This window comes from Pangasianodon hypophthalmus, chromosome 5, assembly GCF_027358585.1.
Source record: "Pangasianodon hypophthalmus isolate fPanHyp1 chromosome 5, fPanHyp1.pri, whole genome shotgun sequence".
NCBI classification, from domain to species: Eukaryota; Metazoa; Chordata; class Actinopteri; order Siluriformes; family Pangasiidae; genus Pangasianodon; species Pangasianodon hypophthalmus.
In genome coordinates, this window is record NC_069714.1 from 30,821,803 (window position 1) to 30,848,149 (window position 26,347).

General features: G+C 39.0%; 1 protein-coding gene across 3 annotated transcripts in view; it reads right to left on the bottom strand.

Annotated features, from left to right (window-relative positions):
• Nucleotides 1–26,347, bottom strand: part of thsd7ba (thrombospondin, type I, domain containing 7Ba) — a 282,645-nt gene that overhangs the window by 142,067 nt on the left and 114,231 nt on the right. For all 3 annotated transcript variants that reach the window (XM_053234261.1, XM_053234259.1, XM_053234260.1), the window contains exons 4-5: nt 12,782–14,204; nt 1,456–1,704 (exon numbers count right to left, since the gene is read on the bottom strand). In XM_053234261.1, coding sequence (XP_053090236.1) covers nt 1,456–1,704; nt 12,782–14,204 — 1,672 coding nt within the window. The remainder of the gene's footprint in view (nt 1–1,455; nt 1,705–12,781; nt 14,205–26,347) is intronic.

The following is a 26,347-nucleotide window of genomic DNA, read 5'->3' on the forward strand; positions in this document are numbered from 1 at the left end:
CTGCTGTTATAGAGAATTAATCAAGACCTTCTGACCAATCAGGATGCAGAATTCAGCAGCGCTGTGTTTATTCTCCTCAAACCCAATCACGTATTTGAGATCAGTCGCTATTTAATGGCTACATAATCTAAGAGAATCAGTAACATCATATAATCATTTTGTTTTGTGCTAAAAGTAAAGCTAAATTATTTTAAAAGTCTGAAACTCGTAAAACAGTGTTTTATTTCTCATGACAGAGTAACAGGAAGCGCTCCAGGAGTGAGTACCACTCGGCATTCTGGGTATTTAATAACCAGTACTAATAAAGAGACTCCATAAACATGTCTATCTGCTCGTGGCTCCGACTCGATGTTTTGAACACCGCTTTGAAAATTTCTCACTAATCTGAAAGCGTGGACTCGAGTGTGTGAAAGAGCGTGAAGCAGAAAGCAATAAAAACACATTCCACAACAACAAAAGTCTGACGCAGTCTGTGAAAAGTGTAATCTCATTACTCAGGTCCATTTGAAGCAATAATCAGCTGCATTTAACATTCAGGGGAAAAAAAAAACATTGTTATTGACTGTGTATTTCACACCGTTTCAGCATTTTCACCTTCATTTATTTCAGTGTAAATATCCCGAGGACATCACAACATCACCACTGAAGAGAATTATAACACACAGTGTGATCCAACACATGACCCAGTTCAGCGCAGACACGTTTTTATTTCATTATATTTAAAAAGAAAAAAAAGTGTTGTGCAAAGATTTCACACAAAAGTATAGTCAAACATAACGTAAAAACATATATTATACATATATATATATATATATATATATATACACACACACAAACACACACACACACACACAGTCTTTATTTGAATGTGTTTAAGTTGTACAGTGAGTTTTTTCTGTGTCTGAGTTTTACAGATGTGTGAATTCACACTTTCCCTTCAGTAAAAGCCTCAAAGTGGGCCTCACTTTTCCACAATAAACTAACCGTCTTGCAAATTTAGCACAAATATATAATAAATAAAATAAAAATAAAATAAGAATTAATTCAAACCTTAACAGCAAGTTAAATTATTTTCAGAACAATTAGTTTTCTAGCTTTTAATTATGTAGATTTGTTCCCAGCATGTTATTTTTTTTTTGATTAATATTTTATTATATATATTTATTTTTTCATTACAAATGATTCTTTTTAAAATAAATAAATGAATGTACTGTTCATTTAAAAACATTTTTAAATTGTTGCTAACTCTAACAATCCTGTTAACATTAATAAAGCATGACAGCGAGTAACACACTAACTGTACAGTGTTAAATGTAATCATTTGGAGGATAAAAGAAAAAAAAAAACAGCTAAAATAATATAAAAATAAAAAAGTGGCCTTGAGAGTGTGTGAAAGTGTGAATAATAAAGATCAGAAGTGTGAAGAGGCGTGTGTTTTAGCTGATTATTGTTTACCTGGGGCACTTGGGAAGCAAATCCCCAATGATATTGCAGGCCTCCTTCTCCTGGAGGGCGGGGCATTCTCTCCCTCGCCCGACGCTGGGCTGGGTCACGGTTCGACTCCTCACACGGTAACCAGGGGACAAATCAGATGATTGGCAGGTCTTCGAGCACGAGCTCCAGGAGGACCAATCGGACGTCTGGCAGTCTCTGAGCATGACGCAGGAGCGGAAGGTTGCAGGAGCGTCGTCTCGCAAACACAGACTGAAAACATGAGGACAACAATCAGAGGGAACAAACACTGATAAACGTAGAGCTAGCATGAGAAGCGGTGACTATTACACCACATTATATTGTTATAATACGCTATAAGAGTGTTGAATGTGAAGAAAAGTGCATTCATCATCATATCATATCAGTATACTTTCTATTAAATGTCACAAATTCATTTCACTAACAGACAGTAATGTTGTAACCACAATATGTCATGCTGAAATGGATATTTTGGCTGTAAATACACTCAAAAACACGACGCAATATCAGGTGATGATTCGTATTATTTTATTACAGTTACACATTACGATTCCATGACCTCCATTTAGTGCCTCGTGGCTTCGTTACGTTGTTGAGTGCGAGTGACTGTCGAAGTGTGACATAAACAAATGAAATGCTAAATAACAGTCTGTGCTGGATCAAGTGCTATTCTATACGCTGCTGAATAATGAGTGTGGAAGCCATATTTTTAAATTAAACCAAGTGATTAATACCATCTTCTCCTTCATACACTGTATATTAGTATTACTCTTTATTTATTTCTATAACCATTTCACCTTCGATTTCAGTGCACATGTCCTGACGATATCACATCATCAAAGCTGAAGACAATTATAATGAGGGTCAGAAATTGGTTGGAGACGGATGCAAGTGCAGAGTATTTTATTAAAAGTGAAACACAAAGACTAGAACGACGTAACAAACACAAACTACAAAAGCATGACACATACATGAACATGGCATGGATACGACACTATACAGCGATAGACGAAGAGTGCTGTACAAACGTGACTTAAATAGTCGTGCTCATTGTGCATAAACGTGGTTCAGGTGTTGGTGATCATGTGACTTGGTGTGCAGTGGCTGATGGGTGCTGGAGTCCCTCACCGCTATCGGCGCTAACCTGACAATGGGTTGGATTTAAAAAAAAAACAAGCTGAGAGAGCTGTTTTACTTTCATCATACTTAAAAAGAAAAAAAGAAAAAATGTCACACAAAGATCACACACACCAATAAAAAAAAGTTTCTTTAAACTCTAATCTTTATTGTAATTATTATAATTATATTATATTTCCTTTTTTCAGTTTCTGTGGTGTTTTTGTTTCTCTTTATTTAAATTTTTTTATTGAGTTATTTTCTGTTTGATGTTTATGAAAGGAAGTGCACTTTGCATAAAAAGCATTAAAATGAATCTCGCTCTGTTTCACAAACTAAAAGACTTGCAAATGTACCACAAAAATGCTATTTCACATTATTTCAGTTATTTTCAGAGGTAGTAGTTTTCTAGTTTTAATTAATTAATTAATTTGTTTGTTTGTTTGTTTGTTTGTTGTCTCTTGCTTTTATGTTACAGTGGATTACATTTGACACCAAATAAAAAGCACTTTTTCCTTCTTCAGTCGGTATTTTCTATCCCTGATTTTTTTTCGGGTTTAAAGGTGAATGTTTGTGTTTAAAGCCGGCGGTTCTGACGCTATTATAAAACCCAGTCTCAGACTCTCGGACACTGCTGAAGACAACCTCAGGGGAGTGAACTACACACAGCAGCTCAGAAAATCCGCTTAAGCAGGTGCGTAACCCGACTCTGAATACGAGGAACTTTCCTCATGCAAATATTGACATCGTCAACTCTGAATACGACGCCGTGTTTTTATCGATTGCTTTATTTCATTCTACTGTAGAATTATTCTAACCTCTACATTTATTACGGAGGTGACATCCTGGATTTTACTCAGCAGTGAGATTGTTAGACACACAGAGAGACTCGGGTTACGGTACAATGCAACATGTTACTGTTTGATATGAAAACACTGATAACTAAAGTTCACCCGCGGTGAGAATCAGCTCTACGTGCAGAGCATGGAGAAACTAAATCTGAGTGTGACAGGACTCAGGGGAAGAAAACAACAGGATGACAGGATGTCTCTGCTGTTTGACATTTGGATGAATAGAGATCAGAAGAGAGAGTGAATGAGTGACTGACGGACGGCAATGAGATGCAGAGACATGATTGTAGAGGAAACACAAAGAGAGAACCGGAAGGTTTTTGCTGAAGAAACACCAGAGTGAAAAGGAATCGTAAGGGCTGTTTATGACAGCTCATTTCCCAAACACTTCTGAAAACGCAGTCTGTTAAAAATCTTTTCTGAAAAAAAAAAAAAAAAAACAGTTTAGCTGTGCTCATGGTGTTCGTTTCTCAAAGAGGCATCTATAAAGAAAAAATAAAACATCTCCTCTATGATAAAACTCTCACACCTGGATGTCTCTAAAGGAACAGCACAAACTCATTTCTAGCAGGTTTGCATTTGCTGCTAATCCAGATGTTTGCATCTGTAACGTGGAGACAGGGCGCTAACCTCAGCATGTTGCTTATTTCCTTGAATCCAATAATTGTCACCATCGGGTGAGAACACAGGCAGGCAGAGCATTTAAACAGGAAGTCCAACCAGAAGACACAGAAACACGGCTTAGAACGTACACTGCGTTCAGCTAGAGCTTGTAATCTGCAATTCCCAACTTCCTTTAACTCGAAATTCCTACTCAGGACCTCAGGATGGTCTCCCCAACTCCAAGTTCCTCCGAGTTCAGCAAGTGACATCAAATCAACATGGCGGCTCTCAGCATCAGCAGTGAACACAGCAGCACTTCTTCCCTTTAAATGAGTTACACTGTATAAACATGTATTAGCTTTAGATTAATCAACATACAGACCCATTCACCTGTTAAATCTGTAACACTGACTCTACAGCTCACTGTTCTGAGGGAAATACGCAGCACTCAGCGCAGTTAGCTGGCGAGCTTGTTGTTAACAAAAGACGAACATGGAGGCGTCCATGTTTTTTTTTTTTTTTTTGCACCTCGAACACATGGAGGTAAAAATGACATCATTCTGAGCTCCTGCTTCCTGAGATAAGTTGAATACAGAGTTGATATGAGAAATGAGGCGAGCGCATCGTAATTATGACGAGGGGCTTGTCGCAAAAAATCAAAATAAATAAAACATCATGATGTTACTAATACGAACGTGACGCCTAAAGCAGGTGGTACAATTTAACTGCTAATTTTCATTTTCTTTCAGAAAGGCAAAATAAACTTCTTGTCGCTGACGATTAAAACAAAATAATAATAAAAATAAGACATTTTCACACAGTGTCCATTTTATCTGACCAAAACCACTTGAACACACGTTCACTCGTGCACGTGAGCGTCCCGAGAAGGACATGAAGGCAGATTATCTGAACACACCAGGCTACGTGATGACAAACTAATCAAGGACTAAACACAGAACACAATCAGGAAACGCACCAATGACAGGACGGGGGCGGAGTCAGAACAAAACACACATGCACACACACACACACAAATCCTAAAATCATGATATTGTGGAATGTGTGAATAGAAAATGAGATTTATTCCGTCTAGCTGTTTTAGCCATTTTAATCAAACTGCATGATCGAACATTGGTTTAATTTTTGTTTACTTTTAGGAAATAAGATGACCAGAGAAATTAATTTTAAATTCCAAATCGAATTCCAAAGCATCTCTCTTCAGATGATTGCTTTAAGCGTTTGAAAAGCTGGTGCGAATTTAAAAGCCAGTTAAATCTTTTCCACATGACTTCTTTTTGCTCTCAGAACATTTTAAAACAGAAAGTGATGCCTATAAAAAGTGTCAGGCTTTTAAAGAACAAATCTACATCAGTAATGACGTGGAACCATTAAAATGATTCAACATTTAAAAAATATATATATCAGATTTTTTTAATTACTTAACATTGCATTAAATTTCACTTGTGTTTAAAAGTAAATGTTTTTTCAATGTGCAGGAATACCAGGTGTAAAAAATCTGAAATATTAAAGTTTTTGTTAACATTCAGGTCTAAATTATTTAACCCTTGTGTAGTCTTACCATTATGTGAAAAAAAATCGAACCCGCCTTCATTAAACCACTAAAATAAAGCAGCTGAATTGTATTTTAAACCCCAAATCAATTTTTCTTGAAGAAACAACCGTTCATCGTTCATCGTCGTTCATCACGAACTTTGTGAATATCTGGATTTTCCCTCTTCACAGTGCAGACAGACACCACTCGTTTTTATTACAGCACACCTGCCATCATTATTTTCTTTACTAAAATAGAGGATTATTATTATTATTATTATTATTATTATTATCACTGTTATTATAGGTGTAAACATTTTTAGCAAGAGATAACACTTTTTAGCTTAAGAAAGTAGCAGAAATGTAATTTAATTGAAGGGAAAGGGTAATGCTGTTTTAAAAAAATGTTTATTTTTAACAAAATATAGTAACATCCTTGACATAAAAATACAATTTAGAACTTTTGCATGATTTCAAAAGGTAATAAAATAATTAAAAAATATTTTTATCTCAAAAAACAAAATCAAGTTTTATATAAGTCAAGGAGTTCGCTGGAGTCCGGCACAAAACTAGTTTATTTCATCTGTAATTTAGAGTTGCAGTAATACTCTCAAGGGAATTGGAGAACATTTATGTCTTAGATTTTCCTAAACTCTTCGGACAGTTCTTATCTTCTACACAGGTTCAACCTGACGCTCTAAGAGCCGTGAAGAATTAAAGATGTATGTTTTATAAGAGTGGAATACTGATCAGTAGGTAGCGTTCAGAGCGTTAAATGTCTTTTCACCACTTCAGCTGCTGTCGTAATTATTTATCCTCACTGCAGTTTCATTTATAAACCTACAGTTTGATCTTCTTCTTTACATCACCAGCACTGCTGGACTTTTAAAAAACAAATCACGCAATGAACTTGCATGTAATTGGTCTCTAACAGTTACTCTGTGAGTTACGCAACACTATTTAGAAATTGAGCTTGTGCTGGTTTGAGGAAACACATTTGGGTTTAATAAGAGTACGTGAATTACGATGAAGTGGATAGTGAGATGAGAAGAGCGTGATGTGCAGTTAATAAGAAAACACTTCCATCTATTAGCTTTGGAAACATTAGAGGAGTGTGTGTGTGTGTGTGTGTGTGTGTGTGTGTGTGTGTGTGTGGTGGATTGTGTCGATGTGTTTTAACTCGATTACACACCACTCCTGTCTCACAGAAGACCTCTGAGCAGAGTTACGTCTTTCTAAAAAAAAAAATAAATGATTGAAATTATCTGAAGCAAAAAAGTCAGTTGAGGAATTCTATAATCGATATATTTCCCTTGATAAGACATCGTCTTTGTAATAAGTTTTAAGTAATTGAGCTTTTTTATTTCATTTTAAATAGAAATGAAGCCTTTAATGTCAGTTCAGAACAGAGGATTTGTTAACACAAGGTGAGGACGTACATCTCTGACGGAGCTGTAGAGCAGAGACGTGAGACGTGACATGCAACACGTGTGTGAAGAGGGTGGAGGAGACATACAGAGAGACAGATACAGCAAGACAGGCAGACAGATAGACAGAAATATAGCTCAGCAGACAAACAGAGTATTAAACAATACAGGAAAACATAGATAGATAGATAGATAGACAGACAACAGACACAGATAGATAGATAGATAGATAGATAGATAGATAGGCAAACAGTAAGACAGACAGACAGACAGACAGATAGATAGATAGATAGATAGATAGATAGATAGATAGATAGAGAGATAGATAGAGAGATAGGCAAACACTAAGACAGACAGACAGACAGATAGATAGATAGATAGATAGATAGATAGATAGATAGATAGATAGATAGATAGATAGACAGAGACCGAGAGAGAGAGAGAAAGAGAGATGATAACATCAGCAATTCTACACAGTTAAAAACTCGTGTAATGCGGGAAATATTTCACAAATACTGCAGCTTATCGTACTGTGATGAAGCACAAACATGAGCAATAACACAACACACAATCAGAGTGTGAAATCAAGACTTTAATGTCTAGTGTGTGTGTGTGTGTGTGTGTGTGTGTATATGAGTCAGTTTAATTGTTCTAGGTAATTATAATGTAATTATATTATAACAATGAACTCAGGTGTAAAATACTTATTCACATCAGAACATGTCATTAAGCTCGCACTATAAGATTCATAAATGAAATATGTTAATTATTCAGAGTAAACGATGTTCTTCTGTGGATTAAACTCGCCACATTTACTGCATTATACGACCTGTCAAAGAACCTGTCAAAACGGTTAAAAGCAAAACACACACAACATGACACTTTAATGCACACTTTTCTGCCTTTATTGGGAAAAATTAATTTTCTGAGTGTGTGTGGCGTCGTCTGTCCTGATTTATTTATTCTCTGCTTGATTAGGCAAGCGTCTTGGATTTACGTGTACTCCTTAGTTAGCTTTGTTGGCTCAGTATTATATTAGCCTTGTTCTATTTGTCTGTTGCTAATTAGTTGCCTCAGGTGTGTAGATGAGTGGTTTCAGGCCATGCCTAAGGTGTGAATTATGAGTAGGACTTGCTATACTGCTGTATTTTCTGTGTATACTTGCTACATTTACTCCTATCCGTGATCATGCTATCTTTACTACACCTCAGACTGTCTATCTTACAGACTAGGTATCATTCGTTCATTCATCTTCAGTAAGCACTTTATCCTGGTCAGGATCATGGTGGATCCAGAGCCTATCCCGGGAACACTGGGCACAATGCAGCGCACCAAACCGGCAAGTTTTTGAGAGGTGGGAGGAAACTAGACAACATCAGAGGTTGGCCCTTCGCTATTTTCCCTGTAAACCTGCTCTCACAATGAGTTCATACATATCATATCATATCATATCATCACATGGGTTTCCATACCACTGCTATGCTGATGACACTCAACTCCTCCATCCTCTCCTTTCCTCCCTCAGACACTCATGTTTCTGCTTGGATATCAGAATGTCAGACAGACTCATCATAGAAGGAAGCTCATCAGCTGAAAATAAATCCCTTCAAGACTGAGCTGCTGTACGTACCTGGAGATGCATCCCCATGTCATCCCCATCTTCCTGGAAAACTCGTCAATCACACCATCTGACAACATACAAACCCTTGTTGTGTTTCTGGACAAACAGCTATCATTCTCTGCTCATGTTGCTTCCCTGACTCAGGCATGCAGATTTCTTCTTTAGAACAGCTTACTCTTCCTTTCCACATAGGCCACTCAGGTGTAATCCCTCGCTCCTGGCAGGTCTTCCCCTGTGCACCATCTGACCCCGCAACTGATCCAGAATGCAGCTGCACGACTGGTGTTCAATCTTCGTAGGTTCTCTCACCCCACCCCATCGCTGCGTTCCCTTCACTTGTTTCCTCTATCTGTCAATATCCCATTTATCACTGTTGCTTGCCTACAAAGTGAAAAATGGATCAGCCCTCACCTACCTGCAGCTACTTAACAAACCAAGGTTGGTACTGTGTTTGCTTTGAGCCACAAGCATGGCTCGACCTGACCCACCAGGCACAAGAAAGGCATTCATGAAGACTTTTCTCTGTACTGGCAACCAGGTGGTGGAATGAACTTCCCCTGGCTGTGTTATACAGATCTACCTCTTCACTAAACAACTTAACAAGCACTGAACCCCTATGTAGCAGGGTTTTTGCCCTAAAAGAGCATCTGATAAATGTTGTAAAAGTAAATTTAAATGAATCCGGATGTTATAATTAATTGATGCTTTTTTTAACCCTCAAACTCTCATGGAAGCAACCTTCTAGTCCACTGGGAAAAACTGCAACAGTGAGGCCCCCTGCCTGGGACTAATGAGTGTCCCCACACTCAACTGAGGCTTATCTCAGAGAGTAGACGAGAGACCACCCCTGGCCAAAACGTTTGTCACTACAGTCATTACCACTGGTGGATATAAGGCTCATTATATCTAGTCCATTCCTTTCTGTCACACACACACTAAGCTCTTGTCCACACAAGATCCCAAAGCTAGTTTTCATTTCCAAGTGTCTAGTCCAGTCTCAGACTGTCCACCACATGCCTCCTGCCTGACTGGCATTGCACCTGACCCCCACCCTTCATCCTGAAGGTGGTGCCACTTTGGGCTGAACCTGACTGGGTTACTTGGGTGGTCCAGGCACCAGACTCTCGCCTAATCCAGGCAGGGTACACTCTGTCTTTATTGTATATTTCATAACGGTCATTAGGATCACTCTTTGCCTGATCGCTCCCTGAGGTTCACCAAAATCTACAAGCCCCTTCACTACAAGGTCTCCATCCATCCAGGGGCTGATGAGTAAAAAAAAAGATTTATTCTTGTATTTTTTAAGCACTAGACTCTTAGGTGCCAGACATTTTTACTTCACAGATATCAGATAACTGTAACAACTGCTTCCTGGAAATCACAGGGGTGAGTAACCTGGTGTGGAGTAGTTATAAAAAAAAAAGGAGGAGTTAGAATGAATACATTATCAAGTGATGAGTTCAGGAGATATTTAATCAGATCAGCTCCTGTCTTTCACTTTGAAAACCTAGATTTCACTTATAGATTTCACTTAATGTTAGTGGTAAAAAAAATTAGCAGCTGGCAGACAGAACGTATAACAAATGTGTGTTCTGTCTCTCGTATTTCTGTCAGTGTTACACGCCAACCTTTAGGCCACTTTCCTCAGTAATTCTGGCTTTGTACCTTGTATGTCAGCTGCAGTCAGAACAGACAGGATATAATCACACAACCGACCTGACTTTCTCCTGTCACCTCCTATAAAACACTTCAATTCACAGTTTTTCCTTACCAGAGTCAGTAAAAACATCTTCTGTATTAGACTTCCTGACTGACTGTGGCGCTGCTTCATAACCATTCGGCTGAGAAACATATCTAAATCATTATTCTTTATATTCTTTATTTAACAATGATGGCAAGCAACAGCTGATCTATTCAGTATACCAAACGGCAGTGTGCCAATGCACCAGGACACAGTATAAGTCTTTTTAAATAAATCGAAGTGACAGTTTGTTGACAGAATGCTGACATTTGGCCTGGAAAAAAAATCATGGCTCTCACTCAAAGAACAGCGCAGCAGCAGCGATGCTCTAAAGACAGCAACGAGCCCAATCCACCAACAATACATCGCAAGACGTGTGATAAGCTTTGTCGAATTCATTTAAAATGTTAGATATTTTATTGATCCAGTTAATTATTTGAAGTGTAGTGTGCTATGGTGCACTACATGTCTGATTCACTTTCACAGAGTCAGATTTAGTTGGAATTTCAGTGAACTTGTCTATTTATGGTAAAGTGGAGGGACATGAATAATCTCTCTGCTGCACTACACACACTTTGTAGATCACAAAGCCATGTTTTAATGACTGAGACCAGGCTTTCAAGGCTTCATTGAAAGTCAGGAACATACAGTTATAGCACTGCATATGTTAAGAGGCGGCCTTGTACTGGAGGACTTTCAAATTTCACACGCTCTTTATGGTGCTTCACCCTCGTCCATGCAGACGCCTTCATTTCTGACCACAAAAATATCAAATGAATGAGAACACATAACTATCTTCTGTGAAAATGTGTTGTTATTACTTACTAATATTACTGCATAAACCACCGAGAGAGTAGAGTGGAGCTGATATTAGATGTTAGCCATTAACAGACCACAATAATTAACATTGTTCCATTGTTCCATGTGAGAAAGAATGAAACCAACCGGCTGTCTGGGCAGCTTTCTCTTTAGATCACAAGGATTTCTCACAGAGCTGCTTCACTGTTAAATAATAGATTCTTGAATAAAAGACTCAGATGTTTGATCCTTGCTCCAAAACAACATCTACACTCCAAAACAATGAGAACAATGCCCATGTGATGCTCATCAGCCTTTTAAATAAGCTATGAAGTCAACACTGGAATCAACACATGATGATCCCTCATGCTCAGGCTATTCCTCTCTTCTCTTTCATACAAAAAGATCAAAACGTGTCAGTGTCAGAGACAAATCTGCTTTTACTCCCAAATCAAACACATTCACTCACACACACATCCCATTGAAGACACCGTATTGTTAGCTAACAATGTAATGGACCGTATGTGTGCCTGTAATAAGTATATGACTAATTCATAGCTCACAACAGGAAATGGAGAGGAAAGCTCACAACATGAAAGGGCAGGACAAGAGTCAATAGTTTTCAGAGGAACCATTTATAAAGTAAGACTCTGTGTCTGCTTCACCTGGAGCCATCATTATCCCTAATTTGAGCGAAATCCATACAAAAAGCCAAGCTGAAAAAAAGGCCATGACAACAACTTGACTTTCAAGCTCATTTTAGCAAAACCAACCACAGCAAATAAACAGCACCGCGTTCAAAACGGAAGAGCTGAAGATGCAACCTACGCAGTGTCCCCTTCACCACCAATGCAGTCGCTACCGGGCTAATAGAGCTAATAAGTAATGTTTATAGCCTCCATTTTCATCACAATTTACACAATTATATTTTCAGCACAAATTATATCACCTCAGAAACACCATGTGTACACAAACTGTTTCAGAAAATAATGGGCTTGGTCTATACCTACACATAAAAACCTCAACTCATTAAATAATATACAAATCAAACTCCACCTTCAAACTTTGGGTCAATGTTATAGTCAGCTTTTTGGCAGATTTTATTTTTCCTTAGATATAATCAGCTTTATAGATTTTAGTAGAAGAGAGGAACATTGCGTACATTTCAGTTTTGCTGAAATATTGCTTTGGTCATTTGTAAACAGTGTAAACAGTTTTTTTTATAACCATAGTTAGCTACATTAGTTAGCTATATTAGTTAGTATGGATCAAGCAGATTGCTAGGATGTTAGCAATGTTGACACCTTTACAGCTAATTTTGTTTTTAAAATTGCCTCCTGATGTTCTCAGTCCTCTCTCTCAAGTCACCTTGAATGGTACAGGGGTGTAAATGAGATTAGCCAGGTCTGCTCCCTAAATCCTGCTCTGCTACACATCGTTTCAGACAGGAACCGCAGTTATACCCTTTCCTACTGAATAATCTGGATTTAAGCTGCTGTAAAGACGATCACTGGTTTATCCCACAGTCATTTTGTTTAGTGTGAAAATGGCTGAACATGGATTAATGTAAATCACAGTCACGTTTTGGCAGAACGCTTACCTCAGCATGGAGTTCTTTCCATCGCTGGCCATGCAGCGAACCTGCCGCGTCTGGTAGCCGATCTCCACATCCCACCACCTGGATGCCTCGTTGTGTTGGTGCTGGGGTTGAGGATGGTGCTGGTGAAGGTGGTTTTGTGAACGGTGATGGTATTGGTAGGTTTGGTTTTGATGAAGTTGTTGGTGAAGTTGATCAATCTGATGTTGGTTTTGGTCTTGAAATTGGTGTTGATGAAGGTGGTTTTGGTCTTGATGAAGTTGGTGTTGGTTTGGTTGATTAATTTGTTGGGTTTGGTCTTTATAAAGTTGTTGATCTTGCTGATTTTGATTCTGATGAAGTTGGTGTAGTTGATTTTGTGGATAGTTTTGGTCTTGAAGTTGGTGTTGGTAGTTTGAAGTGTGGAAATGTTGCCGTTGGTTTTGTTGAGGGATTTGTTGGATTTGGTCTTGATAAAGTTGTTGATGTTGCTTAATTTGATCTTGATGAAATTGCTGTTGGTGGTTTGTGTCTCGAAACTGCCGCTGGTGTTGGTGAAGGTAGATTTGGTCTTGAAGAAGTTGGTGTTGGTCTTGATAATGTTGCCGTTGGTTTTGTTGATGAATTTGGTGGGTTTGATCACGATAAACATGTTGATGTTGTTGATTTTGATCTCGATGATCATGATATTGGTAATGTTGATGTGCATGGCGTGTATGTTGGTATCGGCCACTTTGAACATGTCTCTTCACCATATTCCTCTCCTCAACACCAAAATCCAGGGTTGTCCTTCCATTCATCAATACATCTTTCTGCTGTGGAAGTCTACACTCACTCCAAGCTCCCACCTTCAGGCTATACAGATTCCTGTCCTCGCCTATTGGACATGGCAATGTGTGTTCACACGGCTGTGTTTCGCTCAGATTCGGACATCCGGCTCCACCATATGCTGGTGCTGCTAGAACATGGCGTGTCCGGTGCCTCAATCCGACCCCGCACATCCCGCTACAGCGTGACCACGATGAAAAATCAGACACCACACAGTCCAGAGGGCACGGGATCAGACACGCCTGTTCCAGAGGTGGCCGAGGAGAAAAGAACTCGCAGATCCGGTCGGACACGGACGTGCCGTTTAACACGCGGACGCAGCGAACGGAGCGTCTCTGAATGCCGTGCTGGGCCGTGACGCACTCGGACGCCAGAGGCCGTGTCCTCAGTTCATTAGAATTCAGAGTGAGAGAGCAGGAACTCCATTCAGACACGTCCCATTCGAACAGGTCCTGATGCCACTCACACACTTTGAAGCAGGGCCTCTGAGTGTCAGGCCTGACCGAGTGTTGGCAGTTGGAGTGGTGTGTGTGCCAGCCGTCTGAGTGAACACACCACACACTGCGAGACTGAACACCGCTGGAGCCACATTCTTCTCCTTTACACCGACCCCACTGACCTGCACAGACACAGACAGACAACTATTACTATTCAACACACACATATACACACACACACACACACACCATAACCTAATACAAAATTAGTATCCTTCATCATGACGTGAGATCTTGTAGAGTCTTGTGGAGAAAGAAAGGAGTAACTGGTTACAGATTGTTCATTACTTTGCATATAAGTTTGCAAACATTTGTTACAACACAACAGGAACAGTTTGGCAAAAAAAACCTTAATGGTACACAATGTTCCCTTTACCCCAAACGTAGTAAATCAGGTATGTTCCGTGTGTTTCTCAATCATCCAAATAGTCCAGGTTGTTCTGAGAACAATAACACTTACAGCTGGTGACCTGGAGCGACGTATGATAAGCTTTTAACTCTTGTTTATTACTCTGCTCCCTTCTTTGATTGACAGCCTGCAAAAGTTCAAGCATTTCTCAAAAACATTTGTGCTGAAGCATGAAGCATTCTCGGCTCATTGACAGAGCGATGAAGGTGAACATCGCTTCTCGTCATGCTGTCTGTCTGCAAAGGTCAGGCCGCTTATCAAGCAAATGAAAAGGTAAAGGTAAAGGCATTAGGGAGGCCAGTCTGAATCGTTCTAATAAGTGCACAGCGCTCAGCAGGTATTAAAGTGCCGTTTTTGTTTGACTGGATGGTAGTTGACTTGTACATTCAGCCATCAAGGCTTAATTACGGTCATCTGTCACTCAAGCCACAAGTGCGTGGTATTAAAGATGCTAAATGTCAGATCTGCACGTATTTACGCCTTCCTGTTCAATCTGCCTGCTCAGGGGAAAGAAAATCCAGTGACAAAACTAACATGGGGAATTAGGTTTAAATACACGTCTGTAACACTGACTGCACCTCTGAGGCTAAAGCAATCAGATTCTTAAGTACACGTGGCTAATATCACTGACTATAACAAGAGGCTGAAACTTCCAGTACAGCCTCATAAGGCTAAATTAATAGAATAATAGTGATTCACGAAATTTGTTAAAAAAATGTTAAATAATCAACTGTCTTAATAATGCTAAAATAATCTAGTTAAAATAAATTAAATATAAAGGCAAAAGTAAACAAGCTAAGATTTAGAATTGTAAAATAATCAAGTACAGATTCAAAAAATCTAAATATATATATTACTACAGGATCATAAAACTAAAATAACTCACTACAGTTTTATAAAATTAAAATAATCCACTTAATCTTTATAAAGCTAAAATAATCCACTACAGTTTTATAAAGCTAAAATAATCCACTTAATCTTTATAAAACTAAAATAATCCACTACAGCTTTATAAAGCTAAAATAATCCACTACAGCTTTATAAAACTAAAATAATCCACTACAGCTTTATAAAACTAAAATAATCCACTACAGCTTTATAAAACTAAAATAATCCACTACAGCTTTACAAAACTAAAATAATCCACTACAGCTTTATAAAACTAAAATAATCCACTACAGCTTTATAAAACTAAAATAATCCACTACAGCTTTATAAAACTAAAATAATCCACTACAGCTTTATAAAGCTAAAATAATCCACTACAGCTTTATAAAGTTAAAATAATCCACTTAATCTTTATAAAGCCAAAATAATCCACTTAATCTTTATAAAGTTAAAATAATCCACTACAGCTTTATAAAGCTAAAATAATCCACTTAATCTTTATAAAGCTAAAATAATCCACTTAATTTTTATAAAGCTAAAATAATCCACTTAATCTTTATAAAGCTAAAATAATCCACTTAATTTTTATAAAGCTAAAATAATCCACTACAGTTTTATAAAGCTAAAATAATCCACTTAATCTTTATAAAGTTAAAATAATCCACTTAATCTTTATAAAGCTAAAATAATCCACTTAATCTTTATAAAGCTAAAATAATCCACTTAATCTTTATAAAGCTAAAATAATCCACTACAGTTTTATAAAGCTAAAATAATCCACTTAATCTTTATAAAGTTAAAATAATCCACTTAATTTTTATAAAGCTAAAATAATCCACTTAATTTTTATAAAGCTAAAATAATCCACTACAGTTTTATAAAGCTAAAATAATCCACTTAATCTTTATAAAGTTAAAATAATCCACTTAATCTTTATAAAGCTAAAATAATCCACTTAATCTTTATAAAGCTAAAATAATCCACTACAGTTTTATAAAGCTAAAATAATCCACTTAATCTTTATAAAGTTAAAATAATCCACTACAGCTTTATAAAGTTAAAATAATCCACTTAATCTTTATAAAGCTAAAATAATCCACTTAATCTTTATAAAGTTAAAATAATCCACTGCAGCTTTATAAAGTTAAAATAATCCACTTAATCTTAAAAAAAAAAATAATAATAATAATCAGCTGCATCTCAAAAGAGCAAAAAATAATGGAACACAGCTTTAATAAGGGAATATAGCTCTGGATTTCTAACCGCAGCGTGTTATACGTGTAAACTTTAAAGCTTAAGCACTTTTAATATTCAACATTCACCACTTACTAAAGCGAACACCTGAAGAGAATGAGCTGATTCAGGAGGAAAATGAAGATGGATGGATGCACTAGTGAACGATTATTTATCATGCACACACAGAACATTCCATTTAAAACATCTTGCTGTGAAATAAATCCATTTCTTTTCTGTAATAATGTAAATCCGAGCAGCTGATCCATCAGCGATTCTCCTCACAGAGACACCAGTGCAGCTGTTAATCAACACTGACAGCGATACGAACCACATCTGTGTGTTTCTCTGAGGGCATTCAGCTTAAACACACACACACACACACACACACACACACAGCTGTATAATTCACTTTACCGAGCTCGGCAGAAACCAGGAGAATTATGAAAAGCAGCTAAAACACCTGGATTCACTAAAAACACCTGGAGTCCATTCATCCTCTCTGTATTTTTACTGACTGTGAACCACTGGAGATGTGAGTTCTGCAGAGTTCCTCTTCAACCTTCATCCAAAACACCAGATGATACAAGTTCAAACTTTTGAACTATTTAAGTTTTAAGTTCAACAACTTTTTATATATCCCACTTTTTATACTTTCATACTTCAATAACATGAAAGAGAAATAGCCAAATGTTTATAAAACTAACAAACAAACAAACACAAATACATACATTAATTATTTGTATACTTTTGTACTTTTAACTGTGTTAGATCACTGGAAGCCTATTTCCTCAAACATATCGTTTTAAATTAAATAGTTTTAATAAAAACTTATCGTTTTTCGCCAGTGTAATGATTCATGCTGAAAGCTTTGGTGCCTGATTTCTTCTTCTGGTTTTGAGGCGAGTGCTTGTGTTTAAAGGCGGCGATCTGGACACTGAGGAAAAACCCTGCCTCAGACACTTTAATAGAAAAAATCTGGCAACGTTGGAGGCGTGAACCACACACAGGTGAAGTAAATAATCTGAATATGGAGCAACTTAAGCACAACATGCGTAACCTGACTCTTCTAATACGTTATCGTTTCTATAGTAACAGCTCATTCATGGGAACTTCGGCAGAAAGGAGAAAAAAAAATTGTTGATATGGTGAAGTTTTCTGTAAGGAGACAGAAAGAGACTTATGGAAGGAGTCTCCAGTGTCAGCGCTGTGTAAGAGTCAGAGGTAAAGCTGTAAGTTTACGTCACTCCCGGAACACAAACACACACACTGGACTTAATCATGGACACTGCTATACACACACACACACACACACACAACCTGACAGTTCACTGTGAAGTGTATGCTCTGTGTCATGGGTTACTTTACATGCACATCAATAATCCGATATTAATCAGAATTTGTGATATTCTAATTAGTATTGAGTAGCGTGTGTAAACATCGCAATCCCATTGGCCAATTCAGATTACGACAATATCCTGATTCCCCAAATTCCGATTCCCATGCCTGGAATATGCCTGTTTTAATCAAAATATGTTGCACCTTATTCAGAAAATCCACTGAAAGGAGATACACGCTCGTGCTCACCCCGCAAGGAATTGTGGGTGCTAACAGATGCTTAGCTGTAGGCTAGGGATGTAGGAACGGCAACTCAGGCAAACTTACAACAACCAAACCATGTATACAGGAATATTCCGACGCCTGTACGCATTTAAACATCGTATTCGGAATACGGCTGCAACTCGAATATAGACTTTAAACAGAATTCGATGTGCGTGTAAACGTCGCTGTTGCTAGTCGATACTAAGCCTTGTATTTTCTTGACTCTCTGTTTTTTTCTTCTTTGTCTATGCTGGTTGCCATTTTCCTGACCATTTCCTGTTTCCTGTTCCTGATTTTGCCTCACGATTAGGATTTATCTGTGAGCTTTATAAATAAAGCTTTTATGTTCCTGCGCTTGCGTCCGTCCCTGAATCCTGACTAGCTGCTAGAGTGTAACTGAGAACAGGATCTAATGTGTTCCATCAGCGTTCCATAACATTAAATATAACTATGTCTTGTTCCTTAACATACAAAAAAAAGTAGTTTGCAAATTGCTGTGGTATAAGAGGAATAACACACCCGGGGAACGTGCTGGTGTAGAAAACTAATCAACTCAAGGCTGGTAAGAGTAAGTCCACACCACACTGAGTGATATATTCCTCACTTAATGATTCCTTACTCACAGATAGTAGAAAGAATCAGAGAAATCACTCATAAATGTGAAGTTCAGCTTTCTAGCCTTTCACTTGATCCTGGATTTGGGAGCGTTAAAATAAAGTTTGTTATTGTCAGTGATACGATGCAGTGCTGTCATTAAATATGAATTATTTCTGACTTGCAATTCTACATGTGTGTTTGTAAATAGACGAGGATATTATGATTTGACCAGGGCCAAAGCGAAGACGAGGGAATCGTGTCACCGTTTTACTGAAATAGCTTCAAAATAAATGTTAAAAGTCTAAAAGTTAAGCGGATTTATAGCTGAGTTTGTGTTGAAAGGAAGTGAGTGTAGATGTGTTGTCTTTTAGCTTATTTTAGCAAATTAGACTCAACTTCAGACTCTGGAACACAAGCTACAGAGCGTCAGATACATGTTGTACACTTTTCTGGCCATAAGCTTCAGGAGCCTGAAGGTTGCAGAAGGTGCTAGATGAATAGTCATGTGCATAGTGTATAGTGGAGGAATGTGTAAGAGACACAGCCTTAATTTACATTTAGGATATGTCTTGATCTTTAATAAAGATTCCACTTATGCTGCTAAAGCCCAGACTTGACCTGCGCTCTCGGAGGCTTTAACACCGAATATCTTCACTGAATTCTGGCTCTTGGCACTAATCTCCATTTATTAATTTCATTTACAGTGAATCACAATGCAGCACACATCGGCAGACAACGATGATGTGCCAACAATTTCCCACCACAAAGCAAACAGGTTCAGAGAGAGAGCGAGAGAGAGAGAGAGAGAGAGAGAAGAAACCATCCCATCATGCCCAGCCGAGCTCAAACACCTCCCTTAGAGTAAACTGCATCTCTTCTGTAGAGTAAAAAGGCTCTTGACACAAAACTCCACAGAGCTGAAGGCTAATTGGACAGCGGGCCTGGTGCTCACTCTGTTTTTTTTTCATCTGGCTGAAAGAAAAATCAGAGGCTGAGGGCCTGAGACACATCCACAAAGCTGTAACAGACTCTGATTTAAAGGGGATTGAGAAATGAAGCTCTTTAACACTTTCAGTTCAGACTTTTCCACAAATTCACACGAGAGACATATTCAATTCAATTTGATCCTTTCAGCACTTTTAACAAAGGACAAAGAAGCTTTACAGAAATCCAGATGTAGAGTTCGATCCCTAACGAACAATCCGGAGGTGAGAGTGGCGTGGAAAAAAAATCCCTGAGATAACAAAGACATGAGGATGATGAAAGGAAATCCATTCTCTTCTAAACTCTCATCAAACACGTTTTCCAAATATATGAAACTGTCTGCAAAAATCCGTCCAATATCGCAAGAGCTGAATAATGGAAAAAAAAACTGATATAATTGAGTTTTTGTGCCAGTAGTGTACTTTCACATCTCTAAACCAATGTGAAATGTTTTTCTTTAGGTTCTTTTCTCACCTCACCTCGGTGTCTGTCTGCAAAGATCACGTTGTGCAAGAAACCAGATGAACAAACGCAGCGGTAAAAACATGCACTCTCGCTTTGCTGCATAAGTGTGACTTTCTCACGATTTGATCACATGTTCAGAGAGATGCACTTCGTAGCAAAACAGAATTAATCCAGTTTGTAGTATTATATATGCTGGTGGTCAAAATGGCCGCCATGCTCCTGCTCCATCACATCATCATCAAAACAAACACACACTGTACAGACGACAGATTTAAAATGTTTAACTGAGCGAATAAAAAGACTAAAAATAAAAAGACTCGTCCTCGCACTTCCTCACTCGTCCTCACTCGTCCTCACTCATCCTCACACTTCCTCACTCGTCCTCACACTTCCTCACTCGTCCTCACTCGACCTCACACTTCCTCACTCATTCTCACTCGTCCTCATACTCCCTCACTTGTCCTCCCTCATCCTCACACTTCCTCACTCATCCTCACACTTCCTCACACTTCCTCACTCGACCTCACACTTCCTCACTCATTCTCACTCGACCTCACACTTCCTCACTTGTCCTCATTTGTCCTCACACTTCCTCACTCATTCTCACTCATCCTCACACTTGTCCTCACTCGTCCTCACACTCGTCTTCACTCGTCCTTACACTTGTCCTCACTCGTCCCCACACTTCCTCACTCGTCCTCACTCGTCCTCACACTTCCTCACTCGTCCTCACACTTCCTCACTTGTCCTCACTCGTCCCCACACTTCCTCACTCGTCCTCACTCGACCTCACACTTCCTCACTCGTCCTCACACTTCCTCACTCGTCCTCACTCGTCCTCACACTTCCTCACTCGTCCTCACACTTCCTCACTTGTCCTCACTCGTCCCCACACTTCCTCACTCGTCCTCACTCGACCTCACACTTCCTCACTCGTCCTCACACTTCCTCACTTGTCCTCACTCGTCCCCACACTTCCTCACTCGTCCTCACACTTCCTCACACTTGTCCTCACTCGGCTGTTATAGAATTCGGAGCTCATCCTGTGCTTTTCCTCTCCCGTCATTGTTTAATCGTGAGGCTGTGTTGTGCGAGACACAGCTTCTAGGTTTAGATTGGATCCGTTCACCTCTTGGCCCTTGTTAGAGCAGCTGCCGTAAAGACCTGTTGCTTATTGCACATTTTTACGGCGTAGCAGTGCAGGGAGAACAACTAATGTGGGACATAAAACCCCAGCTTCACTCAGAGCTCGTAAAGAGCGCTTCCTCAGAGTTTAGAGCACAGGCTGAAGCCAAGGCCGAGGACCTGAAAATCCGAGAACTCACTGATGAAGCCATGATGGCTGTGTGACTCAACACGTTTACTGCAGCCCCTCTCCATTAGCCCCTCTCCTTAAGGAGCTGTATAGTTTGGATCAGTGCACCATATGTCACCAAAATATTTATTTTAAAAAGACTATGTTTTTCAATGAGAAATGTCTCGGACTTTCAGTGAATAATTTCACCAACGCTATAAAGATGAATGCATTAAAAGACTCAGGATTAACATCTAGTTAACATCCTTTTTGTCACATTTTCTTATGAAAGCTTTTAAGAAATCGGCTTAACATTGACAAAACATTGAGTGAAATTATTTGGTTTCCTGCTTACGCTTAGTAAAATATTAATATGTAATGAATAAACCACTATGTGTGGTGCTGTTATAGTGAATTAATCAATGACAAGCTGGTGTGATGAAGTGGAGTTACTGTCACTGCTCTGAAGTTGATTAACAGCACGTGCCTGATGGTTTTATTCCTCTTACAGCACCGCAATTTATAAAACAATCTTTTATTTATGAAAGAAAAACACATCATAGATTTTATCCATTAGAGTTATATTTAACGATCTTACCATTTAGCATTTCTACAAAAAACCTTCATAGGTTGGAAAACAACAAAAAATCAACCATGTTACAACAATTGGATAAAAAAACAATGAGCTTATTGTCAAACAGCAGTTTTAGCCTTACTTGTCAATAAAAAACAACTGCAGGAAAAGTGCGTATATTATTTTTGTCCTTTGTTAAAAAGATTCTGAAAGTGTTGATGGCTTGAGTTGGAGTTTGAACTTTATTTTCAGGACTTTCGACATGGATCAGATTTTTTTAGCTGAATTGATTTAAGCAAAACCACCAACCATGTGAAGCTTTTAACCTCACAGCGAGAGAGAGAAGTTTTTAACCACGCAGCTCCTAAAATGTGTTACAGGATCTCTCCCTGTCTGTCAGTATGGATTTTTAAATCTAATCTCTCCTGGATTTTTAGTGAGAAATGGACATTATTCACCTTCTCACTGTCTCTGACATCAGAGAGGAACGATAAAACAGAGAGGAAAATCTGACTGCATTCATGATGATTATCTGTCTGTGTGTCTGTCTATCCAGGAGAACAGAACAGAGATAAATCTCATGATGGAACTACGCACACACACACATATACACATACATACACACACACACACACACACTTTTCCTTCTCCAGCAGAGATCATGATTATTGACCCAGTCGTCTCTGTCTGTCTCTCAGAGTTAAACAGAGCAGATGGCCTGATAGAGCCAGTTTAGCATAGCATAGCTGAGTGAAGCTGCTTTTAACCCTGTAACACACGTTAACACTGCCGTACACCCTGATACACACATCTCTCACACAGTCTGTCTGAAGCATCAGCACTGTGAGACGGAACGTCTGAGTAGATTAGAGCGTTAGTGAACTGAAACACAGGCCTCGTACACATGGGTAAGAATATCTTATACATAGGTTTTCAAAATAACTCCCTTCAACACAAGCGGTGCTCTCAAAAATATCTCCATCCACTTGAACGGTATTTTTGAAAATATGCATTATGGCGGAAAGTATGTGAATCACATCCATATGTGGTTTTTCCACAAACTGTAGCCACAAAGTTGGAAGCACACAATTGTATAGAATGTCTCTGTGTGCTGTAGCTTTACAGTTTCCCTTCACTGGAACTAAGAGACTCAAACCTGTTCCAGCATGACAATGCCCCTGTGCACAAAGCGAGCTCCATGAAGACATGGTGTGTGAAGGTTGGAGTGGAAGAACTCGAGTGTCCTGCACAGAGCCCTGACCTCAACCCCACTGAACACCTTTGGGATGAACTGGAACACCGACTGAACCCCAGACCTCCTCGACATCCCAACATCAGCACCTGACCTCACTAATGCTCTTGTAGCTGAATGAACACAAATCTCCACAGCCACGCTCCAACATCTAGTGGAAAGACTTCCCAGAAGAGTGGAGCTCATTATAACAGCAAACACACGGGAATAAATCTGGAATGAGATGTTCAACAAGCACATACGGGTGTGATGGTCAGGGGTACACGAACTTTTGATTGCATCTCATTTCCCATGAACATCCTTTTCAAAAAATATCTACAGTATTTGCTCACACAAATATCATGTTTGAAAATATCTCCATCCACATGAACAGTTTTTTTAAAGAAATAGTCTATTTGAAAACGCCACCATCTTATGACCTGTGTTTGTGAAAATCTCTCTGCCACACAAACAGCACATTCACTGAGGAAGTATTGAAGAACCTTAACCTGCAGTAATGACCTTAAATCAGTAAAAGAAATTAAAGAAAAAAGAGAAACCTCCAAAATTAAACTTAAATTGAATTGAAAACAAATTCATTGTGATAATAATGCAGTCGAGGTGACCAGGAAATCAGACATGGGGGTCCAGAACAGGGGCTTGTCTCGAAACACAATGTTGTCTCCTACTCGGTGGAGCTTGAACAACTCCTGCAGTGACTAAACACCCCACTCCTGCACAGGCAGTCTCTGTTGCAGATGATTTCCCTGTAGAGGAGACTTTAGGACATGATCCTCCCAGGATATGCCCTGGAAGCACTGTTGGCATTGCAGGAGGCACAGGAGGAGATAAGCTTCTTTTCTTGCCAGGAGAAGGTAGTCCAGCTCTCGCTGCCATACAGAAGTGTGCTGAGCATGCATGCCTGGTAGACATTCAGCTTGGTGAGGTCACTGTTCTGCCAGACTCTCTCGCTGAGCTTCCACATGACCGTGGCAGACTTTCTAATGCAGACATCTGGGGCATCGAGGCCCTTGTAGCGAACAAAGCAGATTCTTTTTGCTGTAGTCAGGTTCTCCATTGCAGTGAGGTTAGCCTCATACAGCTCTGCGTTCTTTCCTTCCTTCTTCTCATAGTCAGCAAGTGCAGAGCTGTAAATTGTGGTGCTCAGACTACTCTATCTCTGAGGTATAGATAGAGCCAATCAGTTCAAGCATGGAGATGAGCTGCTTTGTGCTCTTAACATCAGTGATGTTCCCAACCCTGATGCGAGGACAGGCCTTGACACTTTCCAGACATTTTGCAGACAGGTTGGTTTCAGTGCGACCTTTCTGTGCACTAATGAGTTGTCTGAATTGCATTCAGCACTGCGGTACCTGCAGGTGAGGTGGACTTTACAAAGGGTCTTTTTCCTGCTGATGATGAGATCCAGCTGGTGCCAGTGTCCTGACCTTGGGTGCACACAGGAGGCTTTGTGCTGTGGCTTGGAAGGTAAGTGTGAGTTTTCTGTGCATAGGTCATTGCTGAACAGAGAAATTTCATAAAAATGATTTCTGGTAAAATGTGTGTTGATTCCTCATGCTGTTTGAGCTGTCTGAGGACTTCACGTGTCATTTCAGAGGCGGGACTCATCGCTTTCACTGGCAGTGTAAATACACACAGCGGACTTCATCACACCCAACTGAGCACGAGATGGAGGGCTGAGAGTGCGAGAGAGAGAGAGAGACAGATTTAGTTTTTACTCAGGCATGAAGTGATGCACGACAGCAGCAGAAACGAGGTGTAGAGAGAAACTCTCGCTCTGTAATTTATGACAGATGGAGCTTCTGCATCTCTGAGAGGATCTGCCACTCCACTATTGAAAACGACATGAAGGAACTCGTCACCGAAAAGATCAACACTGCACACAACACACTTATTTACTGACACACCACACTCAAATCAGTCACAGGATGGCAACATGCCAAGAGTGAAGGGGGCTAATATTTTTTTTATTTCTCCCAAAATTCATGTATAAAAAAAACAAAGACTAACCATATGCGGCTGTGATTTGTGTTGTTTCATGAAACGTTCCTGTCAGAACGGAGAGGCTGAGACAGATGCAAATGCAGTTGAGTCAAAGTCAAAAACAGACAAAAGTCAGACGATCAGCAAACAGCAGAACGCAGCAAAACCAGAAAAGAAGCCAGGAAACGATCGGAGCCAAAACCAGAGTAGATACATGAGCAAAAGGCTTGATCAGTTCAGAGTTAGCACAACTGAGCCTTACTTCACAATGTGTTTGTGAGTGAGAGTCCTTTATACAGTGTGTGTGTGTGTGTGTGTGTGTGTGTGTGATTAGGAACAGGTAAAGGTAATCCAGGGTATGAGTACGTATTGAAGCCCTGTCAGGGACGGCCATGTTTGTAGGCCGTGGTGTGTTCTGGGAAACTGAGTTCATGGATGGAGTTGACCTGACAGTTCCAAATGCTGAAAGTCTAATTAGTGTTCTTAGTAAAACTGTTTACACTTAAATAGATAGATAGATAGATAGATAGACAGATAGATAGATAGATAGATAGATAGATAGATAGACAGATAGATAGATAGATAGATAGATAGATAGATAGATAGATAGATAGATCGATAGTGACAGTCATTGGAGTTAGTATTTTTAATGAATAGGTGTTCAGGGAAAACAAAACAAAATGAAACGAAATGAAAGATAGATAACTAACTAATGAACTAACTAACTAACTAAATAAATAAATAAAATCTTGTCTAGTTAATTGTCTTACAGAAACAGTTTGGCAGGGAAATGAAATGAAAGCAAACAAAACAAATGAAATTAAATTAAACAAAACAAACAAACAAGTAAATAGTCATGTCTAATTCTTCTTAGGTAAGTCTTCTTACTAAAACGGTGTACATATTAAATAAATAAATTGTTTTAAAATGCAAAACAAAGAGGTATATTTATTCATTTATTCCCAGAGGTCATGTTAAATAAAA